General features: G+C 36.5%; 1 protein-coding gene across 2 annotated transcripts; it reads left to right on the top strand.

The window, feature by feature from the left end:
* Positions 1 to 11,008: 11,008 nt before the first annotated feature.
* LOC122670490 lies at positions 11,009 to 12,767 on the top strand. 2 transcript variants are annotated; one of them, XM_043867387.1, is made up of 4 exons: positions 11,009 to 11,245; positions 11,288 to 11,432; positions 11,612 to 11,781; positions 12,187 to 12,767. In XM_043867387.1, the coding sequence occupies exons 1-4, from the start codon at positions 11,084 to 11,086 to the stop codon at positions 12,301 to 12,303; spliced, it is 594 nt and encodes a 197-aa protein (XP_043723322.1). In that variant the 5' UTR covers positions 11,009 to 11,083; the 3' UTR covers positions 12,304 to 12,767. The 2 variants fall into 2 exon arrangements, with proteins under 2 accessions (XP_043723322.1, XP_043723321.1); XM_043867386.1 differs by having other exon boundaries at positions 11,009 to 11,432.
* Positions 12,768 to 13,898: the final 1,131 nt, after the last annotated feature.

Below are 13,898 nucleotides of genomic sequence, written 5' to 3'. Positions count from 1 at the left end.
TAGCTGTTGGAGATGGGGTTTAGCATGGAGTGTGAAAACATTTAAAACATAGCAACGAACCTGCAACACCACAACAAATGAAGGTTTCTACTTTCTAGCATTCAAGGAAGGAAAAAAAAACGTGGGCTTTATTGGGAAAATGAGAATTTCGTTCCACCATTGCTGTCTCTGAGGCCATTAATGGAGCAGTGGAAGTTCGTGGAACCAGCTGGAGCAGGAGAGTTCGTTTTGGTCGGTGTGAATGCAAAGAAAGGGGTTGGTCACTGATGTCATCGTTCCTTCTCTGCCGCTCATTGTGTTGGTTATCGTTTCTGCAGAGGTGGGTCCTTGCGGACGGAAGCTTTAATAATTTGTGATGGGCTTCTGGAATTCTTTTCTTTTTCATCTTTGTTAGTTTATTGCAGTCTCTGTATCATTGGGAATTTCGTACTGTTCATGTGGTGGGTGTGGTATGGATCCCAAAAATAAATGAAATGGGGATTTAGGTTCAGCACTTCAGCGTCTCAACTTCAAATAGGGACCCCTTGCAAGCATTAATTTCGGTTGCAGGTTTTCAGTGACTCAGTCCTCTCTTTGGGACGAAAGGAATGAGTTGGAATATATGGTTTCAGACAAAAGGGATTACCTGTGAACTGTGATGGTCTGGCGTCTGCCCAGTAAAGGCATGGCCTCCTCTCCTCTTATATGCCAAGACATGTTTGTAACCGTTGGAGATTATGCCAAGGGTGTCAATTTAGGATCAGAACCTGGAATCGGAACGAATCCACTCATTAAGTTATTGGTCCAGTTTCGGATCTGAAATTTGAAATCTCTCAACCATTTCTGAACCGAAACACCAGTTTGGAATCAACTGAAACTGGAATCACCAAGACCCGTTTAAAACTTGTATATAATCATAAAGATTTTGTATTTATTGGTATGCTAGGTAATAGAGATTTCCTTTTAGGTATTTTGGTTTATATATTTATTTGTATGCTACTATGCTTAGGAAATGGATTTTTGGTTATTTGTATACTTAAGTAAAAATTTTAGAATTTTAGACATTGTAATAATGTTAGAGCCAATTAGGAACCAGAACCGTCCCGTGCATTATAAATTAAATGGATTTTTGGTTATTTGTGTGCTTAAGTAAAAATTTTAGAATATTAGACATTGTAATAATGTTAGAGCCAATTAGGAACCAGAACCGTCCCACGCATTATAAATTATGGTTTCGGATCTCAAATTGGAACCGATTAGATAAATGGATCGGTTTTGATCTTGATCATGTTGGACCGGAACTGATTAGGATCGGACCGAGCCAAAACTGAACCCTTGGGTAGAGGTCCATGCCCAGGCCCCAGCCTATAAGCCTGATACACAAGCCCAAGCTCATCCCTACTTCAAACTGCCCCTAAAGCACATAAGGGAGGTTAGGAGGGGCAGACGGGTGTCAAAACAAACCGAAATCGAACTGAACCGTTTAAATTGAAATTGTGAAATCGTTTAGTAAATGGTTCGGTTATGGTTTTAAAATTGAGATCGTTTAGTTAAACGGTTCGAACTGAACCGAACTGTTTAACTGAATAAGCCGTTTAACACTTGTAAATGTACATAAATGTGGAAAAAGCAAATAGAAACCGTTTATTGAATCGAACGAACCATAAAACCGTTTAATAAATGAGACGATTATGATTTCAAAATTGAGACTGTTTAATTAAACGGTTTGAACCTAACCAAGCCGAAAACCCCAATTGCTCATTATTTGCTCCGTTGATGCATGTATATACAGAAATTTGCAGGTCTTCTTTTATCTCTTTTGGACTTTCTACCCATCTTTGCTGCGTTGAAGTGAAGAACCCACCCCTCCTACGTCTTTATAGCTTGCCGACAAGTTAGACCTCAAGAGGATCCTTTATTTTTTATTGGTATCCATCAATGCACCCACTGATTTAAAGACTTCTCTGGGGCATAAGGACGAAAAGATAGAGACGTTGGGGGATTGGGCTTTTCGATAAAATGGTAAATCTTTGAGACAAGCACGGCAATAAGAGTAACTTTTGCCATGCTTGTGAAAGCTCTCCTATGTCTACATGGTTACTTCCAGATTCCAGACTCCAAATATATCAGTAACCATGTAATTGTACTACATCTTCATCTAGAATTATTATTATTGGAAAAGGGAAATGTTCAATCAGAGACAAGATAAAGCAGTATTGAGTAGTCATAGTTAGTAAATACGTGTATTATATACGTATCTAAATGTATGAATAAAAAAAACTCCGTATTGCATATAATATTTCAGAATCGGCAAAATACATATATTTTAAGTGTCGACATATAATACTTCGAATAAAACGATATAATATGCGTATAATACTTTTACATATATATATATATATATATATATAACCAACTAGACTACAACGGATGATTTATATATATATATATATATATATATATATATATATATGTTAACCGTTAACCAATTCTAATATTAACCGTTGGATTAAAAAAAAGCCTAAAATCTATCACGTACCAAACCCTCGCTATTCTCCAAATGGCTAGTACCCCTTCTCCATTTCTCTCTGCCTCTTCTTCTTCTTCTGCGTCTACCGGCGATTGTAGCGGTGCTTCTTGGGTTCGTCAAGTTGGCGATTGCAGGCAATTCCTTCCAGGCATTTTCCGATTAACTCATAGTTTTTTAGAACCTTTGTCTTTTGATTTAGTTTTTTAAGATTTAATTTATGCTCTTCTCTTCTCGTCTATTCTCTAAGATTCAGAAGAAGAACATGACTATTTTTTATAACCATCTATCTCACGTTACCTCATACCCATTTAGCCATTGCTTCCTTCCTTTCACACGGGACCTTAGCTCTCCTTCCATTTGTCATCGGTTGCCAACCAACAGCTCCCTCTCTCTCTCTCTCTACATCTCTATTGTTTTAACAGAGATATAAGCAATATTCATTTCAATCATCCTTTTGATTGGTCATTCTATTCCCTATAATAAAGAATATAATGAATCTCTAGACTTAGTTAATCAATCAAACTATTATCAATATTTATAGATTCAATGAGATAACCCTTGGCAAAGAACTGGGTGATTTCTTTATCAATTGAGAAGCAGGTGAGAGTTATCTTCAGATTCAATTCCAGAGGATTCTAACCTTCCATTTGGCAAGAAGGGTATTTGAGATCTCCATGGAAAACCCTTTAAAAGAAGGTCAACTTTATATTTGCTTGTACAGTGGATCAACAAGTGGTCTATATGTGAATCTAAAAGATTTTGACCATAAGGCAAGTGGAAGCTTGGGTGTCTTCAAAATGGATTTGTCCACAGAAACTAGCCAAATCACTAGTCTAATCTGAAAAAAAATGCATGGCCTTCATGAAAAGCCTCACATCCTTAAAGGTTTTCCTCTTTTTCTCTTCTTCCCCAACAAAGCTGTTCTGGCCCAATTCAATGGAGATGCTGCAATAACTATAGTGAGGTTGTTAGACAACCAAACAAGCAAACATGAACCGACCATTAATTATCTTTGATGTTGGCTTTGAAGAAAGGCTTCAACTCCACCCAAGTGGGAACCACTGGAGACTGTAGTATCACTGTGTACAGCCATTATTTGGTGAACACCATGTGCACTTGGGCCTCCTCTTTGATCCACTATATATGTCCATATATGATCTTAATCATATATAATGCATAGTTTTTTGAATCATCTACTGTTTCAGAACATGAATGATGAAATGCAGGGTTTTAACATGGTTCAACCAGTAAAGACAGCATCAATGGTTGAACAGAACCTACCAATTTTTTTTCTTCCTTCTAATGCCTTTTGTTGGATGGAAAAGCATGTAAAAGAAAAGAAGGTTAAACTTTCCATAGGTTTGGTGGGAAGGAAAATTCTGCTCAAGTAGAGAAATTCCTTACAAATCTCTTGTTTTGGGAGGAAAATGAGAAGAGTAATGCACTTTGCGTGTATTGAGGCATTAAGGTGTATTTTTTTTGGGAGTGGGGTGGGGCATGACGCCATGACTATTCTCTGTTTCAATACAACCAAAACTCACGAGAAGGGCAGAAGGAAAAGGAAAAGTTCTTGTCATCACTTTTCTCTCCTTACCATCTAGGTAAGCCTGTAAAATTATAAATTATGGCTCCTTCTGGTTGCTAGGGAAGTAAATCAAGCAATATCAAATCCATACTAAAGTGAAAATTGTTTTACTCTCACATGATGGTGTAACTAATTTTAGAACATTTAATATTTGATCATAAATTTCTTTATTTTGTAATCAAATCCGTTTTGATTCGAAAAGTAAAATAAAAGGGCATGTTTTTTCTGAGTCTAAGGCATACACTGCGTCTACTCATATGCATTATTTAATTGAATTTTTTTTTTTTAAAGAAAGAGAAATATTGATTTAAAAAAACCAATGTGAGAGGGCATAGTGTACCCTACTGGCCTACTTGCCCAAAAAAACCCTCTCTTAAAATAGATTTTCCGTCTAAAATGTCTAATTATCAAATATGATAAAAATTTTAGGTAGATTACACAAACATGATTACAAAACTTTTCTTTTTCTTTTCAAAACTGATGTCTCCCTTTCCTTCGCTTTACTTGCAACCAGAAAGTCGAGGAGAATGGCCATTTGGGTATTCTTACATGAGTAATAATAGACCGTCCTTAAGGTTATAGTTGTTTTTCCTACACTACAAGTACTACCAACCAACAACCTTAGCAGATGAGCACCTTCTTTGGTTGAGTAGATATGGTTACATTCCTACCAACCAACAACCTTAGCAGATGAGCACCTTCTTTGGTTGAGTAGATATGGTCACGTTCCTGATTATGCGAGTGAGAATTGTTGAGTGAGAGAGGTTACTTAGAACAGTTGTTATTGTTAATGTATACATTGACATTGTCCTTTCCTAACAGTTCGAGTTTTTAGGTGAAATGGTAACGAACATTATATTGTATTTGCATTTTGGGATTTGGGTTATTTTATTAGGTCCCCCCTCCTTATAGGTTTATTTTTTGGTTTTAGACTATTTCCTTCCCCTCTGAGAAAGAATTTAAAAATCCTATATATTGCATAGTTGGAAAACCAAGTTTTCTTACTCGACTCGTGTTTTAGAAAAACCTGATGACTCGACCTTATCAAACCTGGTTAAAACGAGTCGTGTTTTTTAAAATTTTAATGCAATAAATACGTATAAATTAGTTAAAAATCAGATAAATATGGAAAAACCAAGAAAAAAAAAATAAAAATCAAAGAATCACAGATCATTTCATTTTGAGTTCATACCATTGAACAAGAGAAGGTGGTCGAGGAGTTGAGGGTTTCTTATTGTTTTAAAATATGGATTTACTATTTTACTCAATCAGTTTCTAAGTGAATAGGCTTAATGGTTTTTTAAAAAATGATTATACTCGTCGAGTTTGGCATGAATCAGGTAAAAATACCGGGTCTTATGTGATTCGAACTATTTATGACCTAGTCTCGCCATTTTTTATCTTGACCTAGTCTATACGACTCTTGACCAGGTTTTCCAAAATTTTGACTTGACTTGGGTGACTCGCCCCAGTCAAAAACCCAGTTTTCCAACTTATGATAAATTGGATTATTCCCCTTGTAATGGTAGTCCCCTGGAACTTGCCACTTGTAAGAAATACATAGTAAAGATTTAGGCCATTCATCCTCCACACAACTTGAAATTTTAAAACATGTTCAATAGCCAATAGGGGTGTGAACTCGAAATCAAAAGCATTTTCATTAGAATTCTTTTCCCACCAAATGAATTAGATCAGCCACATCAGTTGATCCAAAGAGATTACTGAATGTGAATGATTTTGTTGAGCTCTTTTATTGTGCAGAGGGGATGAATTTTGGCTTCTGCTTAAGTCAAGTTTCATTGGAGCTGCCTGATCCAAACCAAACAATGAACCTAAAACAATCTCTTATTCATGAACATGAATTATATCTGTGTTCCCCTTTTACTGGTTTCAACTTCAGAGTCCTCTGTTTTCTTTTTCTCATTATTTTCTTTATCTGTTCATCTGTGTTCCCCTTTTACTGGTTTCAGCTTCAGAATCCTGTGTTTTTTCTCATTATTTTCTCTATCTGTTCATCTGTGTTCCCCTTTTACTGGTTTCACCTTCAGAGTCCTCTGTTTCTTCTAATTTTTTTCCTTTTTCTTGTCAGTAATGTTTTGAAAACACTCTTCAAATGGTCCCCTAACTGGAAGAGTATCTTGTTTATGGTTTGTATTATGGGGGGAAGAATGTGAAACTTGCTACTTTAAGGTGATGTCTTCCCAAGTAAGGGAAGAATGTTCTCTCCCTCTGAAGACCAACCTTTCAAAATTTTAAGTTCCTTTCATGGTGGGTGAGAATATTAAAGCCAATAAATTGACATTTGGGGACCAAGAAATGAAGTCCCTACAGGTACAGTTTACAAAGAAAGAGTTTGAATAATACCCATTTGCATTAATTCAAGTAGTTGCCTACCCATAGAAAAATATCATTTATTATGGAAGGATGTATACATCTTAACCATAACAAGTTAAGATTATCCATTTAATATTTGTGGCTGTCTTCCCCTCACTGGTCATCTTTGAACAGCAAAATTGTCCTTTTTTTTTTCTTTCATGTGAACTAAATAAGATACCAAACAGTTCACATGGCTACATGACCTAACATTAACTGAGGACATAAACATGTAAACTAAACAAGAAGTTTTTTAGGTTTAGAAGTCAAATGCTTCAAGAAAACCACACAAGGGTCAATGATTTTAAATGTCAGATCTATTTTAATCAAGTTAGTTTTCTATCATAATCAAACAAGGCTAAGTTACTAGGACGACCTAAGTTTCTATCATGGGGTGGATCAGAAGGGACTCAAATTTTGTGGACATGTAGATGTCAAGTTTCCCAACCCAAATCCATCAAGTGATAGAATAAAGTTTTAAAAATCTAGGGATAACAAGAAAATACATAGGCATAAGTGAACAAGCGAAAAATAAGACATGCCAATACACGAGAGGATATTTGATTGAATGGAAAAAGAACTCTATCTCTCTCCTCACATTTTCATTTTTTTTTTTGTTATTTTTCCTTTTTTCCTTGGATAAATGAATAAAAAATTTCGACAAAAAAAGAATAAATGAATAAAAATGGTTTATTTGAGAGGGTGGAGAGAACCATGCTTGCTCAGAGAACCCTCTCCCTTCTTTTATTCTCTTGAATTAAAACAACTATACATATTACATATAGCTATACAGCTAGCTACCAATACAACTAACAGGCCATCGAAAACAATTTTTTTTTTTCAATAAAAAAAATATAACAAAGCAAGAACGTTAATGGAATCGAGTTTTCTTTCACCCATGGAGAAGAGAATCCCTTCACTCATGTATTGTGACACTTGAATGAGACTCCTAGAATAGTAAAAGACATTTTGAACTTTCTTCAGTAGGTGTACGTAGGAGCAACGATGAGATCACATTTGTTGAACAAACACCATGAAATATGAATAGAAAACAAAACAGAGCAAACAAAGATGATACAGATTTAATATGATTCACCCACCAACATGATGTGCTACATTCATAGGCGAAACTGAAGTTGATTTACTATGTAAGGGAAGAAGATACAATGTGAAGATCTCTCAAGAACACTCAAAACAGCAGCAAGAACTCTCACCCCTAAACCCTAACTCAAAAATCCTCAAATCTCATTCGTTTTACTTGTTTACACAACAAGACAGGTACACGTAAAATATATACATACTCCTCTAAGTGGGTCGTTCCATCGGATTGGCCAAGCCCTCCGCTACCATCACAGACCTCAGAAAAAATCCCATCCAAGTTGTCACAAAAAAACTGTCTGGAAAGGATCAATCTTCAAAATAAGTACAAGCATTCAAGACAAACATAACAATATTGATGGGTGAAGAGATTCCATGGATGAAAGAAAACTTTCTCCACGCCAACGAATCACAAAAGGTTCACCTGCGTCGCACTGCACTTACATAGTTACATGTGAGGTTAGCAAACGGGCCCCATAATAGGGATATGGAAGGTGATCAAAATCGAATTACTTGCAAAGGAGATTAGTACCATATGTTCCCTTAATTGGGTTCGTTAGATCATGATCATTGACCTTATGGTGGGGTCTGTATATAATTGCGATTTGATTCGATTACGTGATAGAAATTATGATTTGCAGCTGTTTTTGTTAGGAATTAGCTGTGAAAATATATGTCTTAGCTAGCTTCTTTTAGGGTTTACTTTAATCTCTCTAATTCTTGTTTTTTAATCAGAAAAAAGGGATTCTTATGGTCTGTTCCACATGACAAGATGCTAACACACATCAAAGCAGAGGTCACCATTTCCTATACAAAATCTTTCTTAATAAAATAGAAGCATCTTGGGAAGAACTTAATTATTTTTTAATTGGAGGTCAATTTGAGTTTACTTCAATTGCATTGGATTTTGAAACCCTTTGTAAAAGAAAGTAGCACTTTAATTTTTTTTAAAAAAAAAAAATTCAGAATTATGTTACCAAGATAAGTTTAGAGTACTTATTTATTTAAAGGGAAAGAGAATACCATCCGGTCGTGCAGTGCGAAATGACCGTCACATCCCCTAAAACCCCAGAAATGATCAGGGCCGTGTGTCTGGCACAACTGAGTGGTGTTCTTTCTCCCTTGTTTAAAAAACTTTTAATTTGAAAACTATAGAAGAATAATAGGCACTTAGGAAATTTTAATGTTTTAGGTGTATAAAGCCACACACATAGTTGGGCATTTTGTGGAGGATTCTCCACAACCCTTTGATAAGCATTTCTCAATTTGGTTTTAATTATGAGATTCTCTCAATCAGGTCCATCCATACCTTTTTTTTAATGCTTTACTTTACTTTAAATGCGTGAAATTTTGTTAATGATGTATTCTCTTAGTGCAAAGTAAGTTGGTCAAAGGCATTAATTAAGTCATCTTAATTGGTGTTCTTTTGATCGTTTGATTTGGGAACCAATGGTGGTTTGTCTTTGATTTGGGTTTTCATTGGCTGAACCTGAATCCTATGATCCTCTTTTAATATTCTAGTATAGGAAGCTCCATTGGTCCCCTCCCTAGAAACGATGTCTCTAAACCGTGCAGCTTTTGGGAGTAAATCCTTTTAAACGGTCTCTCTCTACCGAATCTTTTTCACTGAAACACAAACACACGCGCAACACACGCGCACATAATAAATAAGTGAAGAACCTTCACATGAGACACACTTATTACTGTCCAGGGAAGGAGTAGCAGTGTAGGGAAAGGATGAGCGTGGGATAAACGGTGGTGGTTGTGTCATGCGTGTATGCGAGTGAGTGGAGACCCACCAACCCATTCTTTTGCTTCAAATTTTTTATTTTTTATTTTTTGTTGAAAAAAGTTCCTACAAACAGGCAGTTTGGAAAGGAATATCCAAGTGGACACTTGAATGGATTAAAATCCTCTATAACACCTTGCATTCCGGCCTGAGAGCTCAACATGTAGAAGATGTTTCATCCAACGGTGTGAGCTCAATTGACCCATTTTTTCTCTCCTCCTCCTCAATATTGGCACTATTGGATGTCGTATCTTCCATATGTCGAGTTCTCAAAAGAATTTTTTTCCCCAATTGAATAGCTACCATTGTGGATCAAGGTTCCAACAATTTTGACCATTGGACATCCATAGAGTGATATGGATTGATCACTTGTCAAATTTCAGAAACTAATTCAATCAAATACCCTTATGTGTATATGCATAGCTATTATTACTTCGACAACTAATATGCATTTTCTTATAATTTTATATTTTTTAAAACTTGTATTAGATTACTTAAGTTTTTTTAATCTAAACCTAAGAAACGATGAACCTTGGAGTCTACCTATTTACAAAATTTAAACCTCACATAAACTCGTAATTAAGTTATTATTAAAGAATCCTTTCTAAGTTGCATGCTCAGAGAATTTTTTCCTTGATTAATTTTTAAGTACAAATATTATATTTAAACCTTCTATCTCTCCAATGAAGGGAGAGAATCATCCTTGCTTGACCCTTGTGCTTTAGCAATTGTGTCTTTATCTTAATTATTAAAATAAAAATACATGTAATCTCACGAACGCACTCACTCTTATCTCTTTTATTTTTAATAAATAAATAAATAAATAATTTTCATTTTTAAAGGGAGAGAGCAATGAGCATGGGAGGAGAGCAGAGAAGATGAGAAGAGATGATGGCAGCAGCACCTTAGGCTTTCACCATAACTATATAACATGGCAATTCCACTACCACAATACAACGCATGTGAGATATATAACCACGTGGCAAGTAGAGCAGTATCCAAGGAACGATTGCTATCATAATTATTAATATAATATTAAGTAACGTTCTGTTTCATTTTTTCAACTTGAAAAAAGAGAGTCAATAGAGACCCAGAGTCACTCTTGTTAAAGATGTCAAAATCAAATCGAAATATTTAAATCAAAATCATGAAATCGGTTATGGTTTTAAAATTGAGATTTTTTAATTAAAATGGTTTAAATTAAATTGAACCGTTTAATCGTTCAACACTCTAAAATATATATAAATGTGTCAAAAGTAAATATAAATCATTTATCAGACTGAGTCGAACAATTTAAATTCGAAACCGTGAAACAGTTTAATAAATGATCATTTAATTAAATAGTTTGAACCGAATCAAAACGACTAACACCTTTGTGCTGAGAACATTATTAACACAGAAACAACAGAAAAGTAACGTTCTCACACGGTACCTTAGTCTTTTACCACATTTGGTATTTAATCTTAGTGGGGGGTTGGTCAGTAGAACTGTAGGAGTAGTAAGTAGTTCTGAGTACTCATATGGTTTTGCGTTAACTGCGAGGGACTACTGGCCTGTGGCAAGCATTGTGCCCTGTGGCCTGTGGAGTCTGGACCGCACCACTTGCTCTGCCCTGTCCTCTTCTCTCTCTCTCTTTGTGTGTTGTTGGCCTTCTGCAACTAAAATTCTGATTTCCTTCTTTGAAATTCTTCTTATTCTGTTTCTTTGATTTGGTTTTCTATCTTTGGAGATGGGGAATTGCCAAGCCGTAGATACGGCGACGTTGGTGATACAGCATCCAAGTGGGAAGGTGGAGAGGCTGTATTGGCCGGTGAGCGCCAATGAGGTTATGAGAACCAACCCAGGTCACCATGTTGCTCTCGTTCTCACCTTCTGCCTACCTCCTCCCTCCTCCTCCTCCTCCCATAACAATGATAATAAGCACAGGGAGGACAAAGAGAAGGACAAGCAAGAACCCCAGCAGCAGCAGGAGCGCCCCATCAACAATAACAATGAGGTTCGCATCACCCGTGTTAAAGTACTTCGCCCCACCGATACTCTGGTTCTAGGCCAAGCTTACCGCCTCGTCTCTTCCCAAGGTTTCTTCTTTCTCACCTTCTTCCTCTACCTTTCCCCACTATTCTATTCTTCTCTGTTACGCTTGTATCACATTCCAAACAACCATCTTTATGTCTTCAATTTCAATACTACTATTCCTGTTCATTTTAATTAATCTATTTCTTTTTCTTTTTCTTCCCTTAACTGGGTTTTTTTACAGAGGTTATGAAAGGGTTGTGGGCGAGGAAGTATGCAAAGATGAAGAAGGAACGCAACACCCAATCAAACGACAAGCCCCTCAAGCCCAGGCCAAAGCAACAGGGCTCTTCACCATGTGAGACTGAGACTGAATCAACAAGCCCCCAATTAGACAATCCCAATCAGCTTCAGGTGAGCTGTCTTCTTCTTCTTCTTCTTTTATGCTACTTTTCTCATAGTTTCCATCTCGCTAGTAACTAATTCTTATTTCCTACTACACTGCATATCTATGCCTCCACCGATCATGTTCATAATACGAAACATTTTCCCAATAGATAATTACCAAGAGATTTCCATGTTGAAATCAAAATGGGTTTTCTATTCTTCTTTCCCCCCCTTTTTAATTTAGCTGATTAGTCACAAACACCATTCGCGTTCACACACCTGCAAGAGCACAGAGGCTTAAATATAGAGGTTCAGCCTTCAGAGTAACTGCTAATTTTAATGGATTTGAAAGTAGAAAGGAATTTACAGGCGACCAACCCATTCCAATTAATGAATATTCATATATGAACCATGTAATGTATTTCATTTCAGGTGGCAAAAAATGAGAGACACCGACCAAGGACCGCTTCTGCTTCAGCACCCTCTGCTTCAACCAGGTCAAGAACGTGGCGCCCCTCCTTACAGAGCATCTCTGAGGCCGGAAGCTGAAAGCTGATGATGATGATGATGTCAAAATATTTCCCCCTTCATCAGAAGAGACTGCGGTCAGCAAACAGAGCAATGAACTACCTAAATAGGTGGACTCTGTCAAAGGTTGGAAATAAAAATTGTATCTGTGTAGATGGGTAATGGGTGATGCCAAATCTACCTGCAAGAACAGCTCACAAATCTAAAACTGATGCAAGAGCAATATAGACCCTTTGTATAGCTAAGCAGAAGAACATTGCCATCCAAAGTCATAAACACTATTTTTGCTCAATGAATTTACATTTTGTCTTAAAGATTATAGGTCAACATCATAGATGTGTTATTGTTTCTCTACGTTTTCTATAGATGAGAAAACCCAGTAACCTCAATATGCCTGCCTATGGGAGTTCCAGGCTTCCCAGATATAGTTTTGAGCCCATAAAAGTGCAGCTTGTGCAGCTACAGGTGCTCCTGGCACTTTCTTCTCCTTCAGAATGACTAGCATGTCTGCAAAAGGTTCTACCAAAAACGTTCCAGGGCCTCCATAATCCTTATGCAGGAAATTACTGAATATCTACTCCCCACACTGATATTCATTCAGTTAGCATTTCCACAACTTCTAGACCACATCAATCAGAATTTTTTTTTTGTCTTTTTATTGACAGCTAAAGCATCAATGCACATGTGAACAAATTAGAGCTAATTTTGGAATAATTGTGATATATGATAGGTTGCAAGAAAGTCAGTTGAGTAGTGATTTGATTCAGATTGAAGGAGCAAAAAGAGTGAGGGTAGGCCTAAAATGACTCTAGGAGAAGTGGTGAGGAAAGACATGCATAGTTTAGGATTAGAAACGAGTATAGCTTAGAACGAAACAGATTGGAGAAAAAGGATCCATGTAGCCGACCCGTATAGTTGAGATAAAACTGAGTAGAGTTGAGTTTGTAAAGCTTCAATGCACATACGAACCAAAACCTTGACAGTGTGAAAAACTGGCCTAGAATACACTGGGGAGCTAAAGCAATTTCATGGATGATGTCTGAAACTATGTCATTTCTATATAGTCAATACTTAGATATGGTTGCCAAGTATTGATATATAATCAGCAATTGATCAAAGAAAGTTGCTATATCTGATAATTAAAGAGTTTCACATAAGGCAATTCTGTCTTCCAGCAAATAATGCCCTTAAAGTAGTCTTGAATATCAGATATGTTTGTTAATTAGTAAGGAATACACAATAAGACACAGATCTATTAACCTTCTTGATTATTGCCCACCAAGAGGGTGGACCCACATCAGACCTACCCAACTTGTCTATTGTGTAAGGCCATACATATATATATATATATGGATTCAAAAGCCAATTTCAACACCAATTTTACATATCATTGATGCTAACTTCTTCAAATCTATTCCAAACATAACCCATGAGAATAATGGCTGCATTCATCAGCACATCAATTTTCCCACAAAAAACCAATGAATGTCTCCACCTAGGGTCAGCCCATGCCAGTTGCTCCACTAGTTTCTTAGATCAGGTTTCATCTTTCGCTGCTCAGAGTGTAGGCAGATTGCCTGGTTTTCAAACTTGGTCCAATTAATGATTAAAGTTTC

Source organism: Telopea speciosissima, chromosome 8 (genome assembly GCF_018873765.1).
Source record: "Telopea speciosissima isolate NSW1024214 ecotype Mountain lineage chromosome 8, Tspe_v1, whole genome shotgun sequence".
Lineage (NCBI taxonomy): Eukaryota > Viridiplantae > Streptophyta > Magnoliopsida > Proteales > Proteaceae > Telopea > Telopea speciosissima.
Note: the sequence above shows the minus strand (reverse complement) of the source record. Positions and strands in the feature narration are given on the sequence as shown.

Coding starts and splice junctions, on each gene's coding strand:
- LOC122670490 (XM_043867386.1), top strand. CDS start 11,084: ATGGGGAATTGCCAAGCCGTAGATACGGCGACGTTGGTGATACAGCAT. Junction 11,433..11,611: donor CCGCCTCGTCTCTTCCCAAG/GTTTCTTCTTTC, acceptor GTTTTTTTACAG/AGGTTATGAAAGGGTTGTGG. Junction 11,782..12,186: donor ACAATCCCAATCAGCTTCAG/GTGAGCTGTCTT, acceptor ATTTCATTTCAG/GTGGCAAAAAATGAGAGACA.